The sequence below is a fragment of the Emydura macquarii genome, unplaced genomic scaffold (assembly GCF_026122565.2).
Source record: "Emydura macquarii macquarii isolate MOO-44397 ecotype Brisbane River unplaced genomic scaffold, CSIRO-AGI_Emac_v2 contig_1230, whole genome shotgun sequence".
Lineage (NCBI taxonomy): Eukaryota > Metazoa > Chordata > Testudines > Chelidae > Emydura > Emydura macquarii.
The window spans coordinates 2,814,413-2,842,387 of NW_027131367.1; the positions used below are offsets into that span (position 1 = coordinate 2,814,413).

A 27,975-nucleotide genomic window follows, 5' to 3' on the forward strand; every position below is an offset into this window, starting at 1 on the left:
AGTCAGTGGCAGGGTTTGCCCTCGGGCCAGGCCTCTCCCAGCCCCACCAAAGTCCAGGAAAACAAGCGCAACGTGGGCTGAACCGCAGCATCTCAATAAATCACCTTTTAATTTAGCCGTAACGAGAGGAATAAAAAACAAGGTTGCCATGTAAAACCCCCGCCCGGGCTCAGCGTCCGGGGACATACACAGAGCCCAGGGCAGCCCGGCACCCGCACAGCCGACGGGCCAGACCCGGGCACTGCTCAGGTGCGGAGAACCCTGCTGAGAGTCCCGTTGGATGCGCTATATCAGGATCGGGCCCCAGCAACGTGTCTGGCGTAACCAAGCCAGCACCAGGGTCCACGTGCCTCCGGCCTGCTCGCCAGGCCAGGGAGATTCCCTCCCTGCCTCCACCCACCTCGGGAGCTGGGCGGGGGCGACAGGAAATCACCTTGGGGCACCCCCGGCCCTCACCCCAAGACGCTCGCAGACAATGAGCAGCCACCGCGGGGGGAGCAGAGCCGAGAGGCCCTGAACTCCCTGTTGACGATGCACGTGCGCCTTGGGGACCCCTTTCAACGGGCAGGGAGGGGAGCCAGGGGTGCCCCCAGCCAGATTCCCGGCCACCAGCTTTCCAGCCGCACCCCCCTTTGCAGTGGGCCCGTTCTGCCACGCTCTGCCAGCAGGGGTCGGTGCTGAGCGCCAGGGAGCAAGGCTTGGAAAGCCGAGGCCGGCCGTGCAGGCTGGGCACCAGTCCCCGCGGCCCCGTCGACCCGCCATAGCCGGCACCGTGGGGCAGCAGGCGGGTCCCAGGAAGCTGAGTGCGTCCCACTGAGCCCAGCCCATGCCTGGAGGCCGGTGCGTGGGGGGGACAGCCGCCCGCAGGGAAGGCCCCAGGGCAATGAACTGCGGGGCTGAAGCTGCGGGGGGGGCTTGGTCAGTGGGATGCCCAGGGCTCCATTGCCCCCACCTGCCCCAAGACAGCTGGGCCGTAGGGCTGGGAACAGAGCCGCTGATAGGGCTCCCTGTGCCCGGCCCTCGGCCGGGGGGACGTCGCGGTCCAAGCACTCCGCTGCCTGGGAAGGGACGGGCGGACGAAGGGGTGGGGGGAGCGTGTCCGTACGGCCAGGGAGAGAATCTTCTGTCCACGAGAGCCACGTTGGCCCCTCCAGGCGCCAGCCCCACACAGAGGAGCCCCCTCAGCCCAGCCCGCCCGCTCACTGCCCCAGCGCCCGGGACAGTCCTGCCCGGCCCACGCGTCTCAAGTCACTGCCCTGGGCCGGCCCCTGCTCGCAGCCCGTCAGTATCTCCGGCTCCGGCCGTCCTGGGGGAAAGCGTTGGTGCCGGTCACCGTGATGTAGCGCAGGCGGGGGCGCTGGCTGGGCTCGGGGCCTTTCTTCGAGCCGCCGGGATGGGGGAGCGGGAAGAGGAGAGACGCCGGCTCCCCCGGACCTGGGCGAGACGGAAACAAACGGGTTTGCAAAGCGGAGCCCGGCCCCGGCCCGGTCCCACAGCAGCTCCCCACAAATGGGGGGTGCCCTCAGCACAGGACAGGAGGCAGCGCGACGGGCGCGCGCCAGCAGTGGGCAAAGCGGCCGGCGGCAGCCCAGGGTAAGGGGCGAGAAAGGCCGTGCCAAGGAAAAGATGTTCCTATGTAAAGGGCCGTGCTGGGCTGGGGAGATTTGTCAGGGCCGAGAAGGTGCCAGGCGCTTGGTCTCATTGCGAGATGCGCCGAGCCCAGCCGGTGACACAGCGCGGCCCGGGGCAGAGGGGTGGGACAGGTAGCGACTGAGGCTTTCGCTGCCCACAGGCCTGGGGGAGGCTCCAGTCTGGGGGTGGCCCCAGCGGGCACAGCATGGCCGGCAGAAGGCGCTGGACGCTGAGCAGGGGGAACCGGCCCCCCAGGTGGGGTGGAGGGCGCTGGGCGTGTAGCATGGCAGTGGCTGGCCCTGCTGTGGGCTGGGCCCAGGGCGTGAACTCACGCCCAGCCTGTGCCCCCCCGGCCCAGTTCCAGCAAGACAGGCTGCCCATGCGTGCTGTGGGGCCCAGGGCACCAGGGGAGGCCGGATCCCATGCCTGGGGACTGGAGCACGGCATGGAGGGGGGATGCCCTGGCAGGAGTCACCACGAGCCTGCCCTTCGAGGGCCTGGGCACGCGCCGCCCATGGCTCACCCACCTGCCTGCTGGCTCGGCGGGAGCTTCACTTTGGCCAGATGCAGCGCGGCTTTGCCCGGCGCCCGGGGGTTTGGTGCCACCTGCCCCCCCACCGGGATCTTGTGCTCCGAGCTGCTCTTGGGGGGGCGGCACTGGCTGACGCTGGTCTTCGGTCCTGAGAGCTGCGGGGACGGGAGGGGGGACAAGCAGTCACAGCGGCTCGGGGATGGAGGACCCCGCATTGGCCGATCCCCTGAGCCTGGTATCCAGGGTTACAGCCTGTCCCACCCCCATGCCCATGAACCAGCCCGGCAGGCAACGCCCCACCGTGCAACCCACCAGTGCACTGCCTTGCAGCTGGCTCCTGTCACCCCCTTGACAGAGCCCATTGTGGGGAGCCCCCCGGTGTGACCCCAGCCCCCGAATGCACAGCCCCAGCCCCTCCCCCGGGGAGTCGGCCCAGCAGGCGCCTGCACGCGTCGGCGCGCTCTGCAAGCGTGCGTGCTGCGGGGCTGCTCCCAGACAGACTCTCCAGGAGCGGCCCCTGCTGTTCTCCCCGCCCTGGCCCCTCCCAGGCTGCCCCCCTCAGCGGGGGGACGGCGCGTACCCCGTGGCCGGTGACCTCGAAGGACCTGGACCGTCGCTTCCGCCTTTTGCCGTCCAGCGACTCCTCCCTCTTCTCAGGCTTCTTGCTGCCCTTCCTGTGGCCCCGGAGCCAGGGGCCGGGGGAGTGGCGGGGCCGGGGGCCCTTGGCCCGCAGGGCCAGCTCCCCAGTGCTGCTGGACAGGTTGTCCTCGCTGGCCGCGTGCTGCAGGCCGGGGCTGGGCGGGCGCCGGGAGGCGGGGGTCTCTGGGAAGAGGGGGTCTTCGCTCTCGCTCAGGGAGCGCAGCGACAGGCTGCTCCGCTCCTTCATGGGCTCCAGCAGGGGCAGCCGGTCGCCCTCCAGCGCCCTGGAGCGACGCCGGGCAGCCTTCACCGCGATGCTCTTGGTGCTGCTCAGGATCTCCCTGCGCTCTGCGTTAGAGAGCGGTGGAGGGGAGATGGGGGGGACCCCCTGAGTCACGGGATCCAAATCTGGGGGGGTTGGGCCCCTCCCGCATCCCACCAGCCGCTCCCCACCTGGATCTGCCAACTGGAAGCACCGTGCCCTCAGCCTCACCTTCCCCATGCCCGCTGTGCCCCTAACACCCGGAGGGCAGACGGCCCACATCACGGGAGAGGTGCCGGACGCGTCCCCTGCCCCTGCGTTTCCCAGAAGACCCCGACTCTCCGGGCGCAGGTGGCTCTAGACCGTCCCGGCACCGTCCGGCCAGAGGAGGTGGTGAAGGAGCATCCGGGCCCCGCCCTGCACCAAGGGCGCCTCACCTCTGCGCGCCAGGACGACGTCCGAGCAGTTCTCGCCGCTGTCCGGGGAGGAGTCGGGATGGCTCTCCAGGCTGCCCCGGGGCAGGTACTGGGGAAGAGACGGGGGTGGGGGTGAGCGCATCCGGCTGTTGCCCGGCAGAAACACCGGCTCAGCCCAGGGCGCGGCTCCGCACTCGCTGCCTGCCCGCTGGGGCTGGGATACGACCGGCCAGGCCAGGGCAGAACCCCAGAGCCGGTGCCAAGTGCGCCCTGCGCCCAGCCGTGCCCAAGGCAAACCCAGAGCGACCCCAGGAAGCACGAGCGGAATCGGGTCCAGAGTTTCCATCTCCCACGGGCCAGGCACTGCGCAGACAGAGCGAGACACAGCTCCTGCCCCAAACGGCTCCCGGGCTGACGAGCCCAGGCTGACAAAAGGGAAACCGAGGCACAGTGACTTGCCCAAGGTCACCCAGCAGGCCACTGGCAGAGGCGGGAGTCGCCCCCCGGGCTCCTGGCTCTGTGCTGTGCTCCAGCCCCTCGGCAATGATGCCTCTCACATAGGGGCGTCCAGGCCTGGGCTGCCCGCAAATCGGCTTTTCCCACGCTGCCCCACGCACCTCTTGGGTCACCATGCCGTTCATGTGGATCGGGGGCGGGGTCAGCACAGCCGAATTCTTCATCTGCCGCGCCCGAGGGCTGCTCCTGAACACCTGGGCCAGGTCGCTGCTGGAGAGGGAAAGGTGTCCGTCACGTCCCGGGCAGAGACGTGGCACGGAGCGAGCGGGAGCCGTGAATGCACACACATGCGGTGTCACGCTGGGAGCGGCCCACGGCTCCCATCCGTGGTGACCTGGCTCCAAAGACGATGGCACTGCCGGGTGCCCGAACGCAGGCTCAGCAGAAGGAACAGACCAGCCCTCGCGTCGAGCAAAGGTGGCTGCAAACAACGGCGCTGCTTCGTGGCAGGGCCGAGCCGAGCCAGGCGGACAAAGGCTTCGCCCTCGCCGCAGACACGGGGACCCGGCCGTGGGTCGTGGCCAGTGCGTTGCAGCAGGACGCTAGGAGAGGCAGCGGCGTGGCCCAGAGACCAAGCTACGTGGGCGCAGAGCTGGCTGGAGGGGCGGACGTAAACACATCCCTGACTGGCAAAAACATCGGTTTCTCCTCCCAGCGGGAACGCCCCTGCCAGCCCCACACATCAGCAAACCGCTGTGGCCGAAGGGGCAACACGGAGGTTTCCTTCGCTCTGAACGTGGCATTTTACCCCCCCTGCTCTTCCTCTTCAGGTCTGCCCGAGCGGGGAGCCCGGCAGCCTCCTCTCTGCCCACCCGTGGCGTCCAGCGTCCGGCCTCTCGTCTTACTAACGCCTGCCCCAGGATCCCCTTAAACACAGACCCCCCCCCGTGCGCTCAACTCTCCCTGGGCCGGACGCCTGCCCCGCGGGCGAGGCCCTACCTCTCCGCCTCCGGCACGAGGGGCGGCAGGGCATGCCTGTGCGAGTCGCGCCGTGGCAACGGCTGCTGGTCCGAGCCCAGCGTCCTCACGCTCTCCTGGTCGGAGTCCGGGGCGCTCTCTGCAGCCGGGAGCTGGGGCATCTTGGGCAGAGACAAGCTGGCGTCACGCCCAGCCCAGCCGCCCTGCGGTTTCCGAGGTGTCCCCTGGGGGGGCTGCGGGACACAGCCCGCCAGCTGCAGCGTCTCTGCCCTCCCCACTGAGCCCCCCAACACACGCGCCGGAGCCCCAGCCCCTCCCCTGGAAAGTTACCTTCCTCCTCTCTGATTGCCCCCTGCTCCTCTGCATCCCAACTCTCCTGCCCCCCTTCCAACCCCCAGGTTCCCCCGGCCCTCCCCCCCTGGTGTGTGCTGCTGGCCCCCCCAGGGAACACATCTGGGGCTGGGTCGGAGCTGGTGACCCCCTCCCGTGCCCGGGTACGCGAGGACCCAGAAAGCACCCGGGGATCTGAGCCGAGAGGGCGGGACCAGCGCCCCCCACCGCCCCCCTTCCCCAGAGGTACCTTCACGGCTTTGGCGGCCGCACAGTCCAGGCTGGCGACCTGGTCCAGGCTGCCCTCCTCCCGTTCCCGCAGGTAGGTTTCGTACAGCACGGCCAGCTGGTGTGGCACCGAGAGGTGATACTCTGCCAGGCAGACGCGGGGGAGATGCAGGAGGTCACGGACCCAGGGCAGCTTCCCCCAAACCCCACGCGGGGGCCTGAGCCCTGCGTTACTCCTGACACACAGGTCCCTGGGTCGGCGGCAAGCCCCGGGGGGAGAGGGGCTCGTGCCTGGCCGGCGGACCTCGCGACATGACCTCGCCTCGTCGCACGGCGACTCGGCCTGGCCACGTCACGGCCCCGTGTGCCGCGGGCTCCCGCTGTCCGGCCAGCGCATAGTGACACGGCCTGGCCACACCACGCCAGCGACGCGTGGGCTGCGGCGACGTGCCACCGGCTGCAGAAGACGCAGCAGGGCCCCACAGAGCTGCCCGGCCCCCCCCAGGGCCCAGCCCGGGCCCGTACCGTGGATGATCTGCCTCTGCTGCTGGATGATCCGGTGGCAGAGGCTGCGGTGCTGCTCGAAGCGCCGCACCAGGTAGTCCTTGTGGCGGATGACGCTGTCCTTCAGCAGGGCGCTGGACTGCATCTCCGTCTTCTCGATCTCCAGCTCGTGCACTTTGCACAGCAAGCCCAGCACCTCGCGCTGCTCCTCCGAGCTGATGCGCCGCGGCAGGACCTCCTCCAGCCGCCGCCCCCGCTGCCGGATCTCCTGGAACCGCTTCTCCAGCTCCGCCTGCGGGTGCAGAGCAGCCAGGGCCCACCCCTGGGTCAGACGCCTGCCCGCCCGGCACAGCCCTTCCCAAAGGTCCCTGTGGAATGGCCCGGACCTCTGGCCCGATGGACCCTGGCTAGCCCCGCCCTGAGCTCCTCACGCACACAGCTCTGCCGAGGACCCTCAATCCCCACCCGCAGCCGCCGCCCCCCACTACGCCAGCCCAGGGCCAGTTCCGACGAGAATCGAGCAATTTGGGGGGGGGGGGGGGGGACACTCAGCACCAGGCTGAGACCCACCAAACTCATTCCCCCAATGACGTCAGTTTTCACTCAGGTGCCTGGGGGATGAAGGCTCCGAACCCCAGCCCCACAGCATCTCCCCCAGATCCCCTGAGCTCTCCCCCCCCTCCCCCCCCCCAGGGACCTTCTGCTTGCGCAGCGTCTTCTGCTCCCCCACGAGGGCGGCGATGTTCTCCCTGGCTAAGATCACTTCCCGCGGCTCCGGCAGGTCCCACTGCTCGTCCCCGGTGTCCGAGTCCTTCTCGCTCTCCTCTTTGCCGGACGCCTCTTTCCTCAGCTCTTCCCTGCACATCTGGGCGCGTCGCCTCCTTTCCTGGTCCCAGCTGGAGCCACCACAGGAGAAAGCGAGCATCAGCCCGCCGGCAGAGGGCAGGCCCCCGGGGCCAAGGGCGAGGCCTGACACAGGGCAGTAAACCTCGCTGGGCGTTACCTGGCTATACTGACCAGCCCCCGCCGGCTGCTGAGCCAGAGATCTCTCCCCATAACGCCCAGCAGGCCAGGCCCCCAGGCCAGTTACGCTATACAAGGAGTGGGGAGGTTTCCCGGAGCCCCAGTCACCCCCCCCCCCGGGGGCTGGGCCAGGGCCCTGCTCACTCCGCAATGGTCAGGAGGTGCCGGGTGCTTTGGATCTGGATTTCCATGCAATTGTTCTCCAGCTCCATCAGCTGGCGCCGCACGTCCATCTGCTCCCGGAAGGCGCCGATCAGCTGTTCCCGCAGCTGGTCCATCTCCTGCCGGTCGCGGTGGGCGCTGTGGAGCCGCACCTCGGCTGCAACACACGAGGGGTGGGCTGGGTCGCCGTCCGGAGCGGCCACTGTCCCCCGGGGCACCGCACACATGGGGGCACGCAGGGATCCCCTCGCCGGCCCTCGGGACCCCCCTGACCGGGGCAGGCGCAGCGCCCCCTCTGCCGGGGTCGGCTGTGCCCCAGGAGCGGTGGCGGGCGGGGCGGCGAGGAGGGCCGGTTCCCCTCCCCGCCAGGCGTTACCTTGGATGTGGCGTATGTCGCCCCGGGCCGGGCGCGGCCCCTGCGCGTCGATCTTCTCCGTGAGGCGCTGGATCTCGCTGCGCAGGTCCGAGATGATGCTCGTGTACTGGGCGATGTGGTAGGAGACGTTGAGCAGGTTCCGCTTCACCTACGGGGGCGGGGGGATCAGCGAGGCCCGTGCGTGCACCCTGGAAGGGAGACCCCCACGCGCACCAGACCTCGACGGCTCCCGGGCCAGCGGGACGAAGGGTCTCCCCTGGAAGGCAGGAGGGTTGGGGCGCAGGGTGTCCGGGCTGGGGGTGGGGAAGGGAGGTTGGGGAGCCGGGTCCCAGCCGTACCGTGGTCTTGATGCTCTTGGCGCGGTCGGCGTAGGTCAGGGTGCTGCGCGACTCCTCGAAGGAGCTGCTGGCCGGGCTGATGTGTGCGATCATGACCGTGCGGCTGTTGCCCCCGAGGGAGTCCTGGCGGCAGAGGATCGGGGGGCTGGGCGTTCGCCGGGGGCGGAGGCTGACGCCCGATCCTCCCCCAGTCCCCAGAAACGAGCCGGACTCAGGCCCGTCTCCCCAGCCCCATCCCGGTCCTTCGGGCCAGGCTTGGCGGTCCCCAACCTGCCAGCACGCACCGCGCCCGGGCTACGGCGGGCCGAGCCGAGCCGGCGCCGGGCGACTCCAGCCGCAATGCCCCGGGCCCCCTCCCCTAGCCCGCACCCCAATTGCCCTGGGCTCGGTCCGGTGTCCAGGCCACGGCCCCGCTGCTCGCCCCCGCCCCAGGATCTGGCACGCCCAGCGGGCGCAAGGTCCCGCGATACCTTCAGGAGGCGGGTGAGCTTGCTGTCGCGGTAGTTCACGTACTTGGGCCCCCCCTTGTCGCTCAGGGCGTTGATGCAGTTCCCCAGCGCCAGCAGCGAGCGGTTGATGTGCGCTCCCTCCTTCATCCTCTGCCCGCGGTTCTGGGTCTGTAGGGGGCAGGGCCAGGGGGTGAGGCAGGGAGTCGGGGCTGGGCACCGAGGCACCATGCCAGCCCTGGGGGAGAGGCACGCCGGGGGCTTTGTGAATCACACCCTCGGCTTGCTGGCTCCCCGCCCAGGCCCCGGCAGCACCTGGAAGAGTCTGTTTGGAGGTGACGATGCCCGGTGGAGCGACAGGGGCTGCATGGCGCGTCCCAGGGCGGGGGGTCTGTACCTGCTGCCCAGAGCATGGCATGGCATGGGCAAAGGGCCTACGCCTCCTCCTCTTGCAAAGCGCTCACAGCCAGAGGTGCTCTGCCGGTTTGGAAACATCCCTGCCTCCTCCCCACCCCGCCGCCCCCTTAAATGGTCTTTTTCTTTTAAAAGGAGAGAAAATCAAAGGCGCCAACCCAGCTCTGAGCAACAACAAGCCAGTGCAAACAAGCAACCCTACAATAACAAACCAGCACTGTGCCCACGAATGACCGGACAACAACCTGCCAATACACACAAGCAACCCTACAATAACAAACCAGGTGTGCACAGCACTGTGCCCACGAATGACTGGACAACAACCCACTAGTACACACGAGCAACCCCACAATAACAAACCAGGTGCGCACAGCACTGTGCCCACGAATGACTGGACAACAACCCACTAGTACACATGAGCAACCCCACAATAACAAACCAGGTGCGCACAGCGCAGTGCCCACGAACAACCTGACAACAACCCGCCAATACACACGACCACCTCCACCCGACCCCAGTGCAGTGTGCAAGCGAGCCCACCGCCTGTGAGAGAACCTCTCCTCACCCAGTCGGGCACGGCCCTCGCAGGGGCCGCCTTACAACAGGCCGCCGGTGAAGCTACAACATGCACCGGCCAGGCTGGGAAAGGGACAGCCGAGGTCATCTGACCTGCCCCCCCCCACGGGAACCCCCAGCGCCCCCCTGAAACACCTGCTGTGCCCCAGCAAAGGGAGTGTGGGAAAGGGGATTTTACCGGAGGGCTGACCCCACGGCCGGGGCACTAGGGGGCGCTGTGAGCGTGGCTAAGCCCGGGCAGCACCAGCCAGACAAAGCCCATTGTTCTGCCTGGCACCGGCACCGGCACCGGGCAGCCCAGGCGGGCGTGGGCAGAGCAGACCCGTGGGCGAGGCCTCCTGTCCCCCCGTCTCTGCCCATGCAGCCCCTGCAGCCTCACCTGGCACCTGCGGGCGCGGGGGATAGGGAGTGACACTTGGGGCCCCTATTCCCCAGGTCGATCCCCCCCCTCGAACCGGGTCCAGCCCCGACCAGGGGCCCGCCGCGCTCAGTCTAGTCACAAAGCGCCGCCCACCGCGGTATCTCGGGGCCAACGGCATCCACGGGTGGCGCAGCGGGTGGGAGGCAGCCCCTGTGCTCTCCTGCCCCGTGCCCGGACCTCCCCCTGTGCCCGTGCCCCTCCGTTCTGACCCACAGCCCCCCGCTAGTCCAGCCCGGGAGGTGTCCGGCCTAGACCACAGTGGGTGCACTTGGGAAGTCCGGTTTCCCGCGCCGTGGGGTGGGGTCTTGGTCGGGTCTTTCACAGGTTCCCTCTCTCTCCGTTCAGGACACGGAGGGCCCCGCCCCATCCCGCAGACGTAGGGGGGCTCTGGCAATCAGGTGCGGAGCCCCCCCTTGAGTGACACACAGCAACCCATCTCCCGCCCGCGCTGAGACCTGCAAAGCCCCCACTCCCAGAGCCCCGCAGCCCCCCAGGCGGCAGGCCAGGGACGCGGCTGGCCCGAGGATTAGAACCTGCCGTCCTGGCTCCCGCCCGGCCCCACTCCCGGCCCACGGCGCGTCACGCCACTGCCACGTCCCCGGGACAAAACCCACGGCAGCCCCAGGACTGAGCCTGCCCCCGGCACATGCCCACCTCCCTGTGCGGCCCCTCTAACCCGCGGCGCAAGGGGCTGTGCTTCCTCCCCATACCTGAGACGCCCTCTCGGACCCGGCCAGGTCGATCATGAAGAGCCGCCCCACCCGCACCTCCTGCGTGATGTCCTTGACGCGGTTCTTCTGGCGGACGGTGACCTGCAGCACGGCGTGGGAGCGCGACGACGTCTGGTTGGCAGCCGTGGGCTCCTGCGTCCTCTGCTTGTTCCCCTTCACCAGCAGCTGCATGATCTGTGGGGCGACCAGGCGGGCTGAGAGAGGGGTGGAGGGCGACACGCAGCCAGCCGCTCTGCCCCCCCAGATACTCTGCTGCCCGGGTGTGGCCTGTATCCCTGCCCAGTCCCTGGACCTTCCTTCCCCTCCATCCCCCACCCCGGTGCACCTGGTCAATACACACCCAGCTAGCGCCAGAACAGCTTCCCTGGCTTCCACGGGGCGATGTCGCTTCATCTCCCGCACGGACACGGCTGGCATCGCCCCAGGCGAGGGCAGGGCTGGAGGTGGTCTGCGCTGGGACAGGACTCAGGGAGAAGGGCACCGACCGGCAGCTGACCCATGGCTCCTCCAGACCCGACTCTGCTCGCCTGGCACCCCACAAGGCACCGATGCTCAGCACCAGGAGAGGCTGTGCTGGGCAGCGGGGGGACGGGACTGTGGGGTCAGAAGTCGCCCCCGGGGTCTATGCCCCGTACTGCCAGATGGCGCTCTCACACCCTCCACCTGGAGGAACCACGGCATGGCACGACCCGGGCCCTGCCCACCCTCAAAGTGCAGGGCTTGCACGCACACAGCTCCCTGGACACAGACGCCAGCACCTGAGCCTGAGCACAGCTGTCCCCCGCCCCACGCTCACCTCTTTGGCATTGATGGTGGAAACCTCCGTGATGCCGGCCACCTGGATCAGCCCCTTGGCGTCCTCCCGCAGCTCCAAGAAGCCCAGCGACGGGTTGAGCAGGTCCCGGATCATTTCGTTGTAGATCTAATTGCGGCAGGAAGGAGCAAGCGGGAGGAGGTTGGCGGGTAGGGGGGTGAGGGGTCGGAGGGAAAGCGGCAGCCAAACAACCAGTGCTAGCTGGGGGGGCACAACCCTGGGGCTTCCTCGTGCCAGCCTGCAAGCTCCAGGGGGCTGGCGTGATATTTCCATCCTGCAGATCCAAGCACCCTCCACCGTGGCTCCCCATCAGCTGTGGCCAGGTGCCCCGGCTGCCACCCTGGGGCCAGCTTGGGACAATGCCAGGCCTAGGGCCCCTCCCTCCGTTGGGGGGCCAGGCAGAGCGCCAGCCAGCGGCAGGGCCCCTCGCACTGGGAACGCTGCCGAGATGGCCCAATGCCCCTCCGCTGGGCGCTGGCAGACTCAGGGCAGAGTCTTGCTGGGACGCAGAGTGGCCGGCGGGTGCTGGTGCCAGGCTGCACCCCACGTGCACCCCTGCGGTGTGATTTGTGTCTCGTTCGTGTTCACCCTGCCAGTGTACCTGGGCTGCTCATGGCACGCTGAACATTATGGCATGTTTCCTGCCATGTCCCACATCTGTACAGCTCTGAACCTCCGCTGGGTCCTAGCCCCAAACGTGTCCCACGTGGTTTGAACAGACGCAGAGGAACACAAGGCTGTGTTTCCACGCCCCGCAGAAGCCTGCACACAGGGGCAATGGACTGGCCTATGCACCTGTCAGCACTTTGACTCAGGTGGAAGAAATGATGCCCAGGGCCGGACAGGGCTGAGCGCCTCACCCCAGGGGGCGTTGGGGAAACTCGTTAAAAGCTGAGGCGTCTTTGTCTCGTGGCTCCCCCCTGGAATCCATCTTCTAAGCAACCCCACAGACTGAGAATCTACCCACAGGGAAGGGGGGGCCTGGTTGCAAGAGGCATCGCACCCAGCCTGTGTGGTGAGCTGAACACAGACGGGCACATTCATCCTGGGTTCAGATGTGAGTTGTCTTCTAGTTAATTGTGATTAACTCCTTGATTTATTAATACTCTGACTTAGATTCACTTAAAACCTGGCTGTAGTCAATCAACTTATTTGTTTGCTTTCTCTAAGACAGTGCCTGTGGATTGAGTGTGTGCAGAGACCTCGCAGCGTGACAGAGCTGTGCATAGCAATGTCTTTGGTTAATTGACGGACAAGTGGAAATGGGCGTGCAGCAGTTCCCGGGGTTGCATCTGGGACTGGGGGTGTTCGCTGGGGTTTATCCCATGAGTGGCTGGCCAGAAACGCTCCTTCCCTAGGCCAGGGACCGATCACACGCAGGAGGCTGGGCGTGGGCCGACCCAGGAGTGGGCGGTTCACACAGCAAAGCGGGGTAAGTCGGGGCCCAGGAGTGAGGAATTGGGGTGACACGGCTACACACCCGTCCAGATTGCAGGGGGGGGAATGTCACCGTGTTGCTCCAGCGTCTGCGAGCGCCTGCGAGCGCCCGGGCACGCTGGGTGCTGCGGTTGATGTGTTAGAGGCTCCGTGGCAAGCCGCCCCGGGAGTGTCTGGCTCCCAGCCCCCTGCACCACCCAGGGGTGAAGAGATCAGAGGAAGAGCATTACTTGGCACCTGCGAGCTCCCTCAGGCCCAGCATCCGCCCCCCACCCTGCCCCGTGGCGCTGCCCCATAGGCAGCTCTGGCACGCAGGTTCCACGAGCTGGCACTCTGCCCTCAGCCCGAGCCCCGGGGGCCAGGCCCGCGGCAGGACTGGGAGCGCCCCCGGCCCGCCCTAGACCTGTTCCCGGATATTTATTCTCCCGGCCCCGTTGCCGGGCTCCCACGGAGGCTTTGTGGGTTGTTCCTCCCCGGCGGCGCTGGCTGTGTGTGTCAATATTGTACGAGGCCGTGCAGGCAGCAAGCAGGCGGCGGAGTCCCCGCGCGTTACCATGGCGATTATCTGCCCACTGGGTGCAGAGCGGCTGCTTGCTGGACCACGAAACCGGGTGACTGAGGAGGGTGCGGGAAGCCGAGTTCCCTCTGTCCATAGCACTGCCGGGACCGTGCTCACCAATGCACATTACACGCACGCACACGCACTGCATGAACACCACACACGCAGCTTGCACGTCCATACACGTGTGAATGCACACACACACACACACACAAATACACATTATTACACCCCCCCACATGTGCACCAGACACACTATGCACACACACACATTCCACTATGCACAAATGCACATTACACATACACGCACTGCATGAACACCACACACACAGCTTGCATGTCCATACACGTGTGCACGCACACGCACACACAAATGCACATTATTACACCCCCCCGCATATGCAGACACACTATGCGTACACACAGACACACACACTCCAGTATGCACAAATGCACATTACACACACCTCCCCCTGCATGCATACACACACACACACACACACACACACACACAAACATTGCACACATATCCCGCTGTACATCACACGCCATGACACAAACACGTACCATCCACACGTACTCACACACCACACACAAAGTCCCTTACACACACATGCACATTACCCACACACATCCTGCGTGTACACCCCTCACTGCACATGCGCACACAGCCTGCTCCGCGCACACACACCACACCCACACGTCACACAGATATCACACATGCGAATGCACGGCCCGTGTCAGTAATCCTTGTAGAAATGGTTTTAAAACCCCCGCCCTCTCCTCCGTATCGTTTCGCTCCCGGCTGGCGTGGTGAAGGATTTTGTTGGGAAGGGGGTTTAATGCTCCTCAGCCCTGACCTGCAGCCTCCCGCTACCACCTGCCACGGACACAATATAAACAGCATCCCTTTTTGTAGGACCTAAACTATTTGGTGCGGAGCTGCTGCCGTCATCCCAGCGGAGGGTGTATCAGTTAAAGACAAAAGACCAGTCCCTCAGGCAGGGCCACGGAAACGCCGCCCGCACCCCAACCATGCCCGCTCGCAGCCCGGGCCAGGCCTTACCTCGAGGTAGGACATGGACACCTCGTACTCCATGTCGTCGCTGGTCTCCTCGATGGCTCTGAACAGGTCGTGCAGGGTGCGGGCGTAGATGCCAGGCTCCTGGTCGGTGCCCAGCATGGTGTACGTCTTGCCGCAGCCTGCGGGGCAGCCGCACGGCAGTCAGGCCTCTCTGCGGGGCGGGGGACCTGTGCCCGGAGGGGACGGGCACCCTGCCACGCCTAGCTCCGTCCCCTGTCCCTGGTCAGTCTTGGCTCGCCCAGCATCCTCCCCTCCGCGGCTCCTTAGCCGTGCCCGGGCTGGGGGGGGGGGTCCCCAGACCCTGCCATTCCAGTGCCCAGGCCAAAGCGCTGCCATCCTGGCCAGCGGAGAGGGGGGCCAAGTGGCCCCCGCGGCTCCCCTCCCCCCCAGCACCGCGCGGCCCTTACCGGTGGGGCCGTAGGCAAAGATGGTGGCGTTGTACCCGGAGATGATGCCGGCGATCAGCCCCTGGGTGGTGGCGCGATAGACCATCTCCTGCAGGCAGGGGGGTGACAGGCGGGGAGAAGGCGCGCAGCAGACCCAGGCACGCAGCACTCCGACACGCGGACACGGGGGGGGGGGGGGGGTCACCCCCTGCTCCCCCGTGACCTGTCGCCACCCCCCCCCCATCCACAACACCAAGGAAATTACCTTGGACCAACCCCCCTCACGGAGAACGTGGGGCGCGCATCCATCCACACCCTGGGCCACTTCCCAGCTGCCTTTACTGACCTTCCCCCTGCTTGGCTCACCCACCGCCCGAATCTGCCCGGCGCGCCCTGCGATAAGACACGTGTCCCTGCGTGTTGGGACAGAGCTTGGACCCTCCTGTGTCCCGTTATCTGGCTCCCACCACCCCGGGTGCAGGAGAATCTCCGCTAAGGGGGAGCAGTATAGGGCTGCTGACACGCAGCTGGGCAGCTCTGATTTGAGCTCAACTCCCCGTCTCCCTCTGGGCCCAACACTAGGAGGTTTTCTGGGCATTGGAAGAGAGGGGATACACGGTACCGCTGCGCTCTCCCCTGCCACGCCTTGAATTGGCTGTTAGAAGGGGTTTGGGGGCATTTGATGGGGGCAGAGGCTTTGGTGTCTGGCAGGATTCCCGGGGCCAGCTCCTCACCTGAGTTGCCGTGAAGTCGAAGGCCACGTCGAACACAAAGGATTTCTCGCGGGAGCGGTTGGCTCGCAGGATGTCCTCCGGGTCCTCCATGGGGTCCATCAGCACCACCACCTGCCGGGACAGCAGTGCCAGGGGTCAGTGGGGCATGGCCTCGTGCCCACGGGGGGGCTGCTTTGCCCTTCCCAACACAGCATCCTCTTTCCACCTGCCTTTCCTAGGCCCCCGCAGGGAGCAGACCCCCTTCCTCCCGCCAGGCTGTGACCCCCCCACTCCTTGGGAAGCCGCGTGTGCCACCCTGGCTTGGCAGGTCCGGGGGATGAGGGTGGCGTGGCTGGCACCTGGGGCTGCTGCGTGCGCCGTGCTCCGTCTACAATGGGATTGCAGCCGAATGAACCTTCAGCAGGCCTGCGAGGACAGCCCCGCGGCCTGCCCCACTCATCTGGAGGAGCCCCTGGTCCAAGAGGCTGCCCAACCGGCTGAGACCCCCCCGAGGCAGCACGCCAGGGGAACGGAGACTCGAGGGGTCGGCTGGGCAGCTCCCAAACCCAATCGAAGGGCGCTGGGGCCACGGATCCTTTGCGCCAGCTGGCAGGGGCATGGCCTGGGAAGTGGCACTGCCCCAATTTGAGGTCAGGCCAAACGTTCTGTCTGCATTTGGACCAGTTTTTTAATGTTTACATTTTGTTCAGCTGTAAAACACTGGCTCCCGACTCCATCACACCCCCCATCCCAGCACGGCTCATGGCTCCATCACGCCCCCCATCCCAGCACAGCTCCCGGCTCCATCACGTCCCCCATCCCAGCACGGCTCCCGGCTCCATCACGTCCCACATCCCGGCACGGCTCCCAGCTCCATCACGTCCCCCATCCCAGCACGGCTCATGGCTCCATCACGTCCCCCATCCCAGCACGGCTCCTGTCCTTCCCTCTCTGGGTCGCCTTGTTTGCCGGTATCCTCGGGAGGGCCTTTTAATAATTTACTTGACTCAGGGATGCCAGACGCTGGCCCCTGGGGGCTCGGCTGGCAATGAGGCAGCACTAACAAGCCGAGCTGTGCTCTGGGGTGTAATGAGCAGCGGGATGGGGCCGCCGAGCTCCCTGCAGCTGCGGGGCGCGGATCGTCGAGCAGGGACTGATCTCCGCCACGCACCCGTCTGCCGCTGGCAGAGAGAAATGGAGACGGTGGATCCAGAAGGAGACTCCCTCTGCCCCCAAAGGCAAACGCGCGCCCCAGGGGACAGTAGGCAGGAACCTCCCTGCTCCAGAATGGCCCTTGGGAAAGCCGGTGTCACGCAGGATCGGGGCCCCAGGCCCCCCGGGCTAGCATCAGTGAGGTTGTCTGCAGGGAGCTCAGCTTTGCCGGAGTGGCCTTTATTTAAAGCCCAGGCTGGTCTCAGGTGTCGGCCACGGCTGCAGCTGGGTGGTGGAACCGAGGCAGGGCCCGGGCGAGCCTCTCTGCTCGCTTTCCAGGGGGCTGTACGCTGAGGAGAACAAGGGCGGGAGTGGCAGGGGAGCTGCAGGTCAGCACCGAGGGGCAGCAACGAGGGGCATGAGTGGGCAGGGCCCCACATCTGGGATCCCCCGTGCGCCACCAGACGTAATCCAGAGAGACCCGTGGGGCTGTGCGGCCCGGGGCCGGTCCCCCGAGGCGAGCGCCAGGGGCTGGCAGGCTCTGCACGTTACCCCGTGTTCTTCATGGCGGCCCAGGTCCCTGCCACGGAAACACTGACCTTCTCCGGTCCTCCCGTGAGCAATGCTGCTGGCAGGTGAGGACACGCCGGTGCTCGCTGCTGGGACGCCCCTCCCTGTCCACAAGGCCCCACTGGACCAGATACACCGCGGAGGGGGAACTTAGGGGGCTGTGCCGGGCCCCATTTCAGGGAAACCAGCAAGGCAGACCTCCCAGAGCCCCGAAATAGGGCGGACGTGCAGGGGGAGGGCTGCACCCAACTGGGGGGATTCTCTTCTGGTGACCGGGACCCCCAAGAGCAGCTCCCCGAGGGCTGCAGGAACCCATTCTGCAGTGGCAGGCGGGGAACGCTGGAGGCCACGGCGGGCCAGCTGAGTCCGGCGTGCTCATCTCCACCCAGGATTCTGCTCCAGCTCACCAGGGTGCTGGAGTCTGAGCCCTGAGCACCTCCTGGGGGGCCGGGCCGGAAACAGGAGGCTTTCGACTAGCTCCAGCCGGTGTCGGGGCCTGAGAACTCAGCCCTCCGGCTCCGAGTGCGGCTGCCTGGCCTCAGGCTCCTGGGTTGGGTTTCAGCGTGAGGAGAGAAAAAAAACCGTCCTTGGAGCCCGTGGGAAGGGGCTCAGTGTAACTAATCAGCCGCCACCAAGCCGGCCGTGCCAGGAGCATGTGCGCAGCAGGGAAGGGGGCCTGGCCCCCCACCTCCTCACCACCCCGGCAGCGGGTAGATATCCCGGCTCCAGCAGCGTTCGGCAGGATGTCTGAGAGGAAGCCGTGACCCCCAGAACACCTCTGCCCCCGGCTCTGCAGGGCTGCACGGGGGACGGCTCTGGTCCTCCAGCTGCTGATCTGTCCGTGCCCGTAATCTGTCACCGGCATCCTCACCAGCATCTCGGAGGAGGCCAGGGCTAGTCACAGAAATGCACAGGTCTCCGGAGTCTCAGTGAACTACGGCAACAACAACCCCTAGCTTTTGTCTCAAAGCATCTTACAAAGCAGGTCATTATCATCATCTCTCATTTTCCAGATGGAAATTGAGGCACAGAGAGATGCAGTGACTTGCCCAAGGTCACCCAGCAGGCAGGTGGTCAAAACAGGACTAGATCCCACGTCTCCTGAGTCCCAGTTCAGTGCTCTAGCCTCTACAGCCTCCCTCAGCTTCCAGGAAATCCTGCTGCAGCAAGTTCCAGAGGTTAACGCACTTCCGCACATGAAGGAAGCGCGTACACACAGCCCAGGACATTCAGTGAGTTCCCGGTGCTAACGAGCCCCGGCTCATGGTTACAAAGGGCTTGATCTATCCATGCTAAGACTGTTGCCAAGGCAACTAAGAGATGGCAGTGGAAGATACAGGGGTCGTAGGCGCCAGTACGTCCCCTCTCAGGTGCGGGGGACGGCCCGTTAAGGCTCACGCTCATCTGGTGGGTGAGGTGAGGGAGACCGAGCGGCAGCCAGGAGAGGCTGAGAGATGGGGCAGAGCGTGCGGCGGGCGGGCAGGCTGCGGTGAGACGCACGGCGCTGGCTCCCGGGCCCGGGCGAGCCGGTCCTGCCCTGGTAGCTTAGCAGGCCGGGCGAGGGACAGCGGCGCAGGAGGGCAGCGAGAGGCTGTTCTCCCATGATGCCTCCTGAATCGGGGCATTGTTCCCGGGGCCAGGGCCGGCCCTTAACGAGCGCTTTGTGCGCGGTGCCAAGAGAGCCCCCGGCGCAGCTCTGGGCCTTTGATGGCAGTCCCTCAGACAAAAGCGGCTCTGTGCGGCGCAGGCCGGGGGGGGGGGGGGGGGGCAGCCGCCTGGGGCACTGCCAGCAAGGTGCCCTCCACGAGCGCTGCCCCCGCCAGGGAGGTGGGGTGGGGGGCTGCTCTCCCAGGACGGGGGGGGGGGGGGTTCTCCCCGACTCTTCCTCTGGGTATGGCACACCAGGGCCGGACCCACCAGAACTCCCGGCCCCCCCACAGTCCTCGGCCTCAGCTCGTGGGCACGGACGCTTCCCCCAGCCCCTTCCCCCCAGCAAGGGATGGGGGGCAGAGACAGCCCTGGCGACGCTGCGGCCTCTCCCCCTCCCGGCCCCCAGGGCTCCCACTGCCTCTCCCCGGCTCCCATTTCAATGCAGATTTTGACCTTTCCCGAGTGCCGGGCTGGCTGGCTGCTGTCTGCCTGTGTAACCCTACCCGGGGGAGCGCGGGGGCGTCTCTCCACCCCACCTGCCCTACTTCCAGCCTGCCTGCGTCTCCTAGGTGAGAAACAGAGGGCCCATGAGTGCAGGGCTAGGCACGCCGGCTTGTTATTGTAGGGTCTGCCATAACGGCAGGGCTAGGCATGCCGGCTTGTTATTGTAGGGTCTCCCATAAGGGCAGGGCTACGTGTGCCAGTTTGTTATTGTAGGGTCTCTCAGGGCTGCTGGCACTGTTTTTGGCTAGATAAAATCCATGTTTGCATGATCGATACACAACTCTGAAAGAAGCCCTACACACCCCGACCCCTCCAGTGACAGGGCCCCCGCCTGCAGACACCTCGCACCTGGCCCCCCAACAGGACGGGCTCAAGAGGGAACTAGGAAAGCCAGAGCTGGGCAGGGCAGATCCCTGGCACTGCCCAGCCCCCATGCCCAGGTGCCGGGATCAGGAGAGCCCCCGCCCAGGCCCTTGCGTCCCTGCCCACCCCTCTCGCGCCCTCTGCCCCCCTCCCAGGCCCGGAGGTGGCGGCTGGGTTTGGCTCCAGCATTTCCACTGCCTGGAGCCAGCGTTGAAACCTCCTCCCCCCCCCCCCCCCGGCCCATGCACGGCGGTTGCCACAGGGACTAGGTGCTCCGACAAAGCATGCCAGTGCGCGTTGGAGATAGCATTGTCCCCTTGACCGGGGCCACAGCGCAGTGGGGCCCGCGCCACCCCCCGTGCACCTAGGGGAGGGTGTATGTGTTATCCAGGGCAACCCAGAGGAGCTGCTTGGGTCCAACAACTCCCCCCCACGCACAGCACGGGCAGCAGCCAGCACCCCACGCCCGGACTCTCCCCACCACGCGGGTGGCGTAGGAGGGCTGCATCCCTTGGACTTTGTTCTCAGTTTTACCAGGGGAAGAAAAGCAGCCAGAGAGGGCCAGAAGGGGAGGCTGTGAATGTGGGACCGCGGAGAAGCAGGGGCCGGCACTCCCTGGAGGTCAAAGGGGAGGGGGGCACTTTTTCCTCCTCTTTACTGAGCTGGGTTCTGCTGGCACCTCAATCCCCGACCCCCAGCCCCTTCTGATCCCAGGCCTGGGCTCCCCCCCCTGTAGTTCTGCCAGTGCCCCAGAACCTGGGGCCCCAAAACGTCGGTGCACCTCTTTTCTCCTTTGCAGCCCCCCCTGTGTTCCAGCCCTGCAGCCCCACTCGGTTCTGCCGATGCACCTGGAAAGCCCGCTGCTCTTCCTGGGGCTGCCTAGGACAGAGCCCACCTCTGTCCCGCTGGGTGCACCGCCGCGCCGGGGGGAGGAGGGGAGGTCGAGCGTCAGGAGGTTGTCACTGGGATTCAGTCTGTCAGAGCCAGAGAGCCTGGGCAATAGGGAACCATCCTGTCGTGCCCTAGGAGGGGAGAGACCTTGGGGATGTTCCTGCCTCCCGTTGCTGCAGAGAAGGGAAGGAAGGAAGAGGAAAAGAAAGCAGGACCCTAGAGGGGAAGATGGGGTGCATGAGCGAGCGACAGGGAACAGGCAGCTCCAAGCACCTGCCCTGCGGCAGATTCTCATCAGACACCCAGGGCCAACGTAAGGCCGCGGGGGCCAGAGTCAGCACGTGATTGCAGCTGGCCCTCGGCTTTCATTTAAAAAGAGGAGGTTTCTAGTCCTCGTGAAAACGTGACCAGGATGTAACTGACACAGTGATGCCTGCCTGAGTCTGCAGAGAGCCTGAGACAGTTGCTTAGATGGGGGGTGGCCCCTGCATCTCATTGGGGCGTTGCTACTGAGACCTGCTGCTCTGGAGTTTGCCAGCCCACCCCCAAGCTGTGTAACAGCCCCTGCTCTGTTCCCATGGTCTGGGCATCAGGCACTGACGTGGGAGCTTGGCTTGTTTAGCCTAACCAAAAGCAGGCTGAGGGGAGAGCGGATTGCTCTCTACAGATACATCAGAGGGATAAATACCAGGGAGGGAGAGGAGTTATTTAAGTTCAGCGCCCATGTAGACACAAGAACTAATGGATAGAAACTGGCCAGCGGGAAGTTGAGACTTGAAATTAGATGCAGGTTTCTAACCATTAGAGGAGTGAAGTTCTGGAATAGCCTTCCAAGGGGAGCAGTGGGGGCAAGAAACCTAACTGGCTTCAAAACTGCGCTTGCTAAATGTCTGGAGGGGATGGTCTGATGGGCCAGCCTAGTCTGGCAATTGACTGGTCTTTGACTGCTGGTGGGAGAGATGCCAGTGGCCTGTGATGGGATGGTTGATGAGGCGGGGTCTGAGTTACTACAGAGAATTCTTTCTTGGGTGTCTGGCTGGTGAGTCTTGCCCACATGCTCAGGGTTTCACTGATCGCCATATTTGGGATCGGGAAGGAATTTTCCCCCAGGGCAGATTGGCAGAGGCTCTGGGCGTTTTCGCCTTCCTCTGCAGCATGGGGCATGGGTCACTTGCTGGTGGATTCTCTGTACCTTAAAGTTTTTAAACCATGATTTGAGGACTCCAGTAACTCAGTCACAGGTCAGGGGTTTATTACAGGAGTGGCTGGGTGAGGTTCTGTGGCCTGCGTTATACAGGTCAGACTAGATGATCATATTGGTCCTTCTGACCTTAGAGTCTCTGAGTTTAGGAGGCTCCAGCAGCAGGCACCAGTCACACGTACACAGAGCTGGAGGGGAAACACCAATGGAAGCAGAGTCCATTGAAATCCAGACACTCCACTCGTGAGAGCAGGTCGATTTTGCCAGAATTTCATTTTGCATCTGCTGTGGAGCTGGTGCTGGGGGGGATGGGGGAGTTCTGAAATGTCCCATTGCAACCTCTTTTGGAACGAAACATTTCCCATTGAAACGACTGTTTCGTTTCGGGAGAGCTATTACAGAGCAGAACTCAACGGTGTGGGGTTGGTTTGGTTTTTTTTAAAAGTCAAAATCGAAACAAAATGTTTCTCTTTTGTCAAAATCAAAGATCGCCCCAAAAGGAATTTTCCTTCACTGAGAATTTCTGGGTTTTTGCTCCGACGTGGAACGAAGCCAGATGTCAAAATCCCCAGATCCACAGAACTTCCACTGTCCTCACCCTGGCCCTAACAGACAGCCCCCCCGCCTCACGCTGCACCTACCAGGGGCTAATCCTGGTCCGCCCGGCTCCCCACCAGAAGACCTTTGAGCCCAGCCGGCCTAGGGAGCACACAAAAGGAGCCCCACGTCCAGCCCAGCCAGTTACCCTCTCACCGGAGATTCCCCATATACCGCACTGAGCCCATGTAACCACAGACGGCAGAGCCACCACGGAGCTCACGGCCGCCTGCTCTTCCCGTAATTGCTCCAGGGGAGTAAAAATATCCTGCTCATAAACGCAGCTTCATTTCCTCCTGATGTGAGGCCGCCCTGGGGCAGGTGAGCGGTAACCTGGCCCCGGTGCTTATCAGCTCCCCATAGAGCGAGATCGTTAACGGGACCGGGCGAGGGGAAGCCAAAGGCAGCCAGGGTCAGCCAGCGCCAGGGGACGTGGGAAAGGGTCTTAGGCCCAGACGCTCAGCCAGGAGCCCAGCCCAGGCCCACTGTCCCACGGGTTACTTACACTAATGAGCAGCTTCCATGCCACGAACAGCCCTACATTAACAAACCAGCGTGGGCAGCCTCAGGGCGCTTACAACCAACCCTACAACAACAAACCAGATGGCCTGGGCAGCGGCAGCCCTCCATTAACAAACCAGCATGGGCAACCGACAACAACAAATCAGAGAAGGTGCCGAATCCCGGGTCTCCTAGTCCTGGCGATCTCCTGAGGACAGGACGCACAAGGCTGAAGAAGTGGGGGAAGCAAGACGGACTGGTGACCCCTTTCTCAGCTGGCTCCTCACCAACTCCTGCCACCCGTTAAAGTTAGGGATTGATTCTGGGGCTTGGGTTCCGTTTTCCCTCCTTCTCAGCTCCGGGGGCCGGCGGCTGATGGGAATTGTACCTGACCGTGGGGAGTGATCAGTCAGCTTTGAGAGAATCCTGACTGCCCCGATGATTGAACGGTTTGCATCCTGCAGTCCCACTCGGCCCCCTCCCAAGCCGAGGTCAGGGCCCTGCGGTGCTGGGTGCAGCACGTGCACGGCGAGAGACAGGCCCAGCCCGGAAGAGCTCACACCCAGAACGGGCAAAGGGTGCACCACAGGAAAAGTACCGGTCCCCCTTTCGCAGGTGGGGAACTGAGGGCCAGAGGGACGTAGTGAATTGGGCCCGCGTCTCCAGAATCCCAGCCCAGTGCCTCATCCACGGGGCCACCCTTCCACCCATGCTCTTGCTCAGCGAGGTGCAGGGATTCCAACACTCCAAGGAAACTGGCCGATTTCGGGGAGGAGGGTTCCCAGGGCGTATTGAAAAACTCTTATTCCAGGGCAGTCCCCAGGGAGGGGGCTTTACTGACGGGCTTGGATTTTACATGAAAGCCAGACTAATCCTCAATTAAAGCCCAGCCAGATTCAGGTGCCCAGCGGGAGAGTGGACACACGAGCCGCGCTGGTTCAATTCTACCTGGACTTCCCTGGTGCCTTGGGAAGCGAGTGACTCAACACAAAACTAGCAACCACAGAAATCAAGCGTAACGGCACGAAAACACCTTGCGCTTTGCTTTTTTAAAGGGCACCAACGGAAAGCGCGGCCCCCTTCTCCCATCACAGCCCTCTGCATGAGGATTCCAGGAGACATGAGCAAGTATCTTCCAGTCACACCTGACACGGGAAAGGGCAGCACAATGCACAGCTCTGCCAGTGCCCCTCAATCCCGACCCACAGCCCTGTCCCAGTCCCGAACACAGGCTGCCAGCCAACCCCTCCTTCACGTCCATTTCTCTTTAGTCTGGACACCGGGGGCTTTGAGGAAATGCACCAAAATCCCAGCCGCTTGCTCTGAGCTGAGGCAGGATTTGAAGCTGAGGCAGGCTCTGCAATGGCAGCCTCTGCCCCGAATGCTCCCGGGGTACAGTAGGGAGAAGGGGGGCCGTACCTGTTCATCCACTTTATGAGCTATAAGAGTCGCTCCTTCCTCCATCTCCACCACGCTGACGGGCCGGATCCGAAGGGCCACCTGGAAGACAGCGGAGAGAGGGTGAGCGATGCGGGCGCTGGGCGGCGAACGGAGCCAGCGGAGGGGAAGGCAGGAGAGACGGGGAGGCGGCACCTGTATGTGAGCCATGGCGCCAGCCAGGCAGAGTCTCCGGACGCTCCCGTTGCTTAGGCAGCTGGCTGAGTGCGAGCCGCCCACCTGGCGCAGCGGCTTTGCTGCCGATGTCCATTCCCCACCCCACGCCTCACCTGAGGCAATCACCTCTCTAGCGAGGCAGCGCAGAGGCCCCGACGCGCCTCCCCGATGGCCAAGCGCACAGCGATTGCAGCTTTTTCCTGGAAGAAAGAAAACACCGCCGGGAGCGGGTCGGCGGCTCCGGCTGCACTCAGCAGCCCTGTCGCGGGGTTTAAAGGGACAGCTTCAGCCAGTCTGCCCGCACAGGGGCTTTCGCCTTCCTCGAGCCCTGAGCTCTCCACCACCTGGCCAACCGCTGCAAAAAGCTAACTAGCAAAGATCCCCACGAGCCGTCTCCTCCATCCGCCCGCCGTGCGCGCAGCACGCTTACGTGCTGCAAAAAGTCTGGTCCCAGTGAGCAAGGTGCTGACAGCTTGTGATTCCCGGCGCAGCCGTTAGGTCCTGTCTACACTGCAATCCAGAGAGGGGCAGACGAGTCCTCACCCGCTCCCCAGACATTGTGGCATCGGTTCCTGTTTGCATTTCACAGCGGAGCGGGCCCTGTGCGTGTGTGGGGGGGCAGTCTCTGTAACCATCACATTCCCTACAAAGGGACCAGGTGCTTGGACGGAGGCTGAGTCCAGCCCAGGAAGTCTGAAGCCTTGTGGCATGAGAGGTAGGTCTCAGTTCTTGGCTCCCACCCGTCACTGCTGCCGAAGGGGGTGAGCTGTGTGCACCGAAGTGGGGAGAAGGGGCGTTAGGACAGGATCAATTCTAGTACTAGTGGATTTCTGAGCCCCAGCAGTGCCCATACTGTGCCGGGTGCTGCCTCTATGCCGGGACACCCTGCCAGGAGCTTCATCACCCCCTGGCACCAGCGGGTGGATTTGTAACCTTTTGCATCCTTCACGGCGAAATGTTCCCAACCAATATCAAATTGTCCAAGATAAGGGTGCAATAAACCCCAACTTAGCGTTCGAGTGTGAGCCTGCAGGTCGGTCCCGGCACATTTATGCAGTGCAGGAGCACTAGGAATGGAGCCAGCCAAACTTTATTAAATACTGAAGCCAACAGGCGTGTGATTTCCACTTGCACAATGCTACAGTCACACTCAGCGACGCCGCAGCCTATTAACGGGTGGTCAGTGTGCAGAGTCGAACCTGCAGTTTAGCAGAACTACCCCTTTCATACTCCACGAGAGGGCTAATTAATACGCGACTGTCCTTCCCCGTCACTGTATTCCCACCACCTCCTCAGTGGCTTTCCATTATGCACGTTAATGTCTGCTCCAACGTCCTTCCCACTCTCAGCACAGAAGCATTTTCATGAAACATTCACAATTCTCAAAACCACTCGTTAAAAACCTTGCTTACACCAATTCACAACCCAGTAACACGGCCGGGGCAGCGCCTTGCTCACTCGCACTGTCCCATCACGTTCTGCCTCCAGCTTGCCTGGAACGCTGTCCCGGGAGCAGCTACAATTTCTGCGCCTAGGCAAACGTGGGCCCCAGCCCTAACTTCTACTTGGGTCTCATCCCAAAGCATCCCACAGGCTCCGGGCTGTAAACGCTGGCAAAACCCAAGCTGCAGGGGAACCTGGGGAGTAGCTAGAGCCTGAAGCTGAGGCCGCTGGATTGAAATAGTGCTCCCACAGATGTGTGCATTACCCGCAGAGCAGGCCTGGCTTCATGGCGAAGGCCAGGCTGAGTCGGACACTTAAAAATGGTCTGTGGTTAATGAAGCACCAGCGTGGGAGTGTGCTCGGGGACGCATCGCTGACCAGCCGCTCTTGCCTGACTAGGTAAACAGAATCTCCCTGGCCACCAATGTACAATGTCGGCACACATGGGAATTCTGTGCCGAGCCGAGCCTCAGCTCCGCTGTTGTGTCAGCACCAGAGCCCCGCAGGGCAAAGGGACCCGGGGGTTACCTGCTGAGTGACATTTCTATTGACAACACCACCTCCCGCTTACACAGAGACACTCCAACTCAACCGGCCAACAGGGGCTGCTTCTCACCAAGAGGGGCTGGTGGCAATATATAAACCCAGACAGGGAGGTGTCTCATAAGAGCACTGAGATAAAAGTCCAGCCATATAATTATGTGACACAGGAGCTTACACTCAGGGGCCTGGACACACACACACCCTCTCTTGCTCACACACCAAACAAACACAACAGACCATGCAGCACAGACCTGCTGCACACGGTGTGCCTAGCCTCAGATCTCACAAAGCAGCCCTAAAGGACGTCGAGGCCGGGATCGGCCCCGTGTTGTTCCTCTGCCATTCTTTGAGCAGCAGCAGCTGCTTGGTTCTCTTTCTGTTCTGAACCTAAAGCAGAAAATCTGGAGGGGCTTCGGGACGTCCTAGACGTCAAGTCCGGTAAACGGAGCCTTGAAAACAGTGCCCGCCTCATCTCAGCTTTTGTGTAACGCCGCTGCAATCAGGACAGCGAAGGAACAGACAAAGGCTGCAACTCCAGTCCCTAGGAAGGTACAGCAAGTACTTACACACACACACACACACAAACTAATATACAGGTTAGTATAGTACACACACACACACACAAACTCTAGTAGCCATAGACACACATTATTTTGGATATACATGCACAACATGCTCAGACAGTGGAAGTCCGTGGCACCACGTATCTATGACCACACTGTGCGGCTTCATTCCAGGTGTGTAAGAGCCCTGGAAGATTACACACACACACACACACACACACACACACACACTGTACTGCTCTACACACTTACATGCTACAGCAGTGTACACACACTCTTTCCCCAGCTCATCTACAGGTAGTTGCTGTGTCGCAGGGACCCACACCGCTAACATTTCAATCAACAAAGCAACTCTTAACACAAGTTCCCAGAGACCCTGCCCGGCTGGAACGAGACCGGGGTCAGGGGCCAGTCCTTACACAGCTACAGCCAGACACGGGCAAGTCATTAGCGACCAGCTTCCCAAACCCAGCCTCCCCGGCGCTGAGCTCAACACACCAACTGCAGCTTTTGCTGCCCTTCGGACCAGCCGTCCCAGCCCTTTCCATCCGGCTGGCCAGGACGTGAACACACTACCAAGCAGGCGCTAGCCACGCTGTGCAGAGGGGAACTCCCCACTCTCCCGGCCTTCCCCGCACAGGGCGCCCGCCGGGCACCACCGGGCACAGCGGGCCCCACGTCTTGCCTCCCCTCTGCGCGCAGGACAGAAAAGCAGCACTTACGGTGAGTTGCTGGTCTCTGGCCTCCCTCGCCTCCTTCATGATCCTGGCAGGTGCACGGAGGGTCGAGCCAGCGGCTGCCACAGGCGTGGTGCTCAGGGCGCTGCTCCCCCCACGGCCCTGTCACTTACATCAGCTGTTTCCTAAACAACCTGTGCCTGGGGCTAATCCTCCCAGCTCCCACACAGGCTTGCAAAGGGGGGAGGA

General features: G+C 64.0%; 1 protein-coding gene across 1 annotated transcript; it reads right to left on the reverse strand.

The window, feature by feature from the left end:
• Window positions 1-92: 92 nt before the first annotated feature.
• Window positions 93-27,931, reverse strand: KIF19 (kinesin family member 19). Its single transcript, XM_067547275.1, has 20 exons — window positions 27,772-27,931; window positions 24,306-24,386; window positions 15,479-15,589; window positions 14,766-14,853; window positions 14,341-14,477; window positions 11,261-11,386; window positions 10,444-10,638; window positions 8,347-8,493; window positions 7,877-7,999; window positions 7,539-7,686; window positions 7,145-7,319; window positions 6,675-6,873; window positions 5,999-6,269; window positions 5,496-5,617; window positions 4,937-5,076; window positions 4,099-4,207; window positions 3,503-3,590; window positions 2,745-3,151; window positions 2,160-2,319; window positions 93-1,434 (listed from the first exon to the last, which is right to left on the reverse strand). Exons 1-20 carry the CDS (start codon window positions 27,808-27,810, stop codon window positions 1,283-1,285), a joined length of 3,018 nt encoding a protein of 1,005 aa, XP_067403376.1. The 5' UTR covers window positions 27,811-27,931; the 3' UTR covers window positions 93-1,282.
• Window positions 27,932-27,975: the final 44 nt, after the last annotated feature.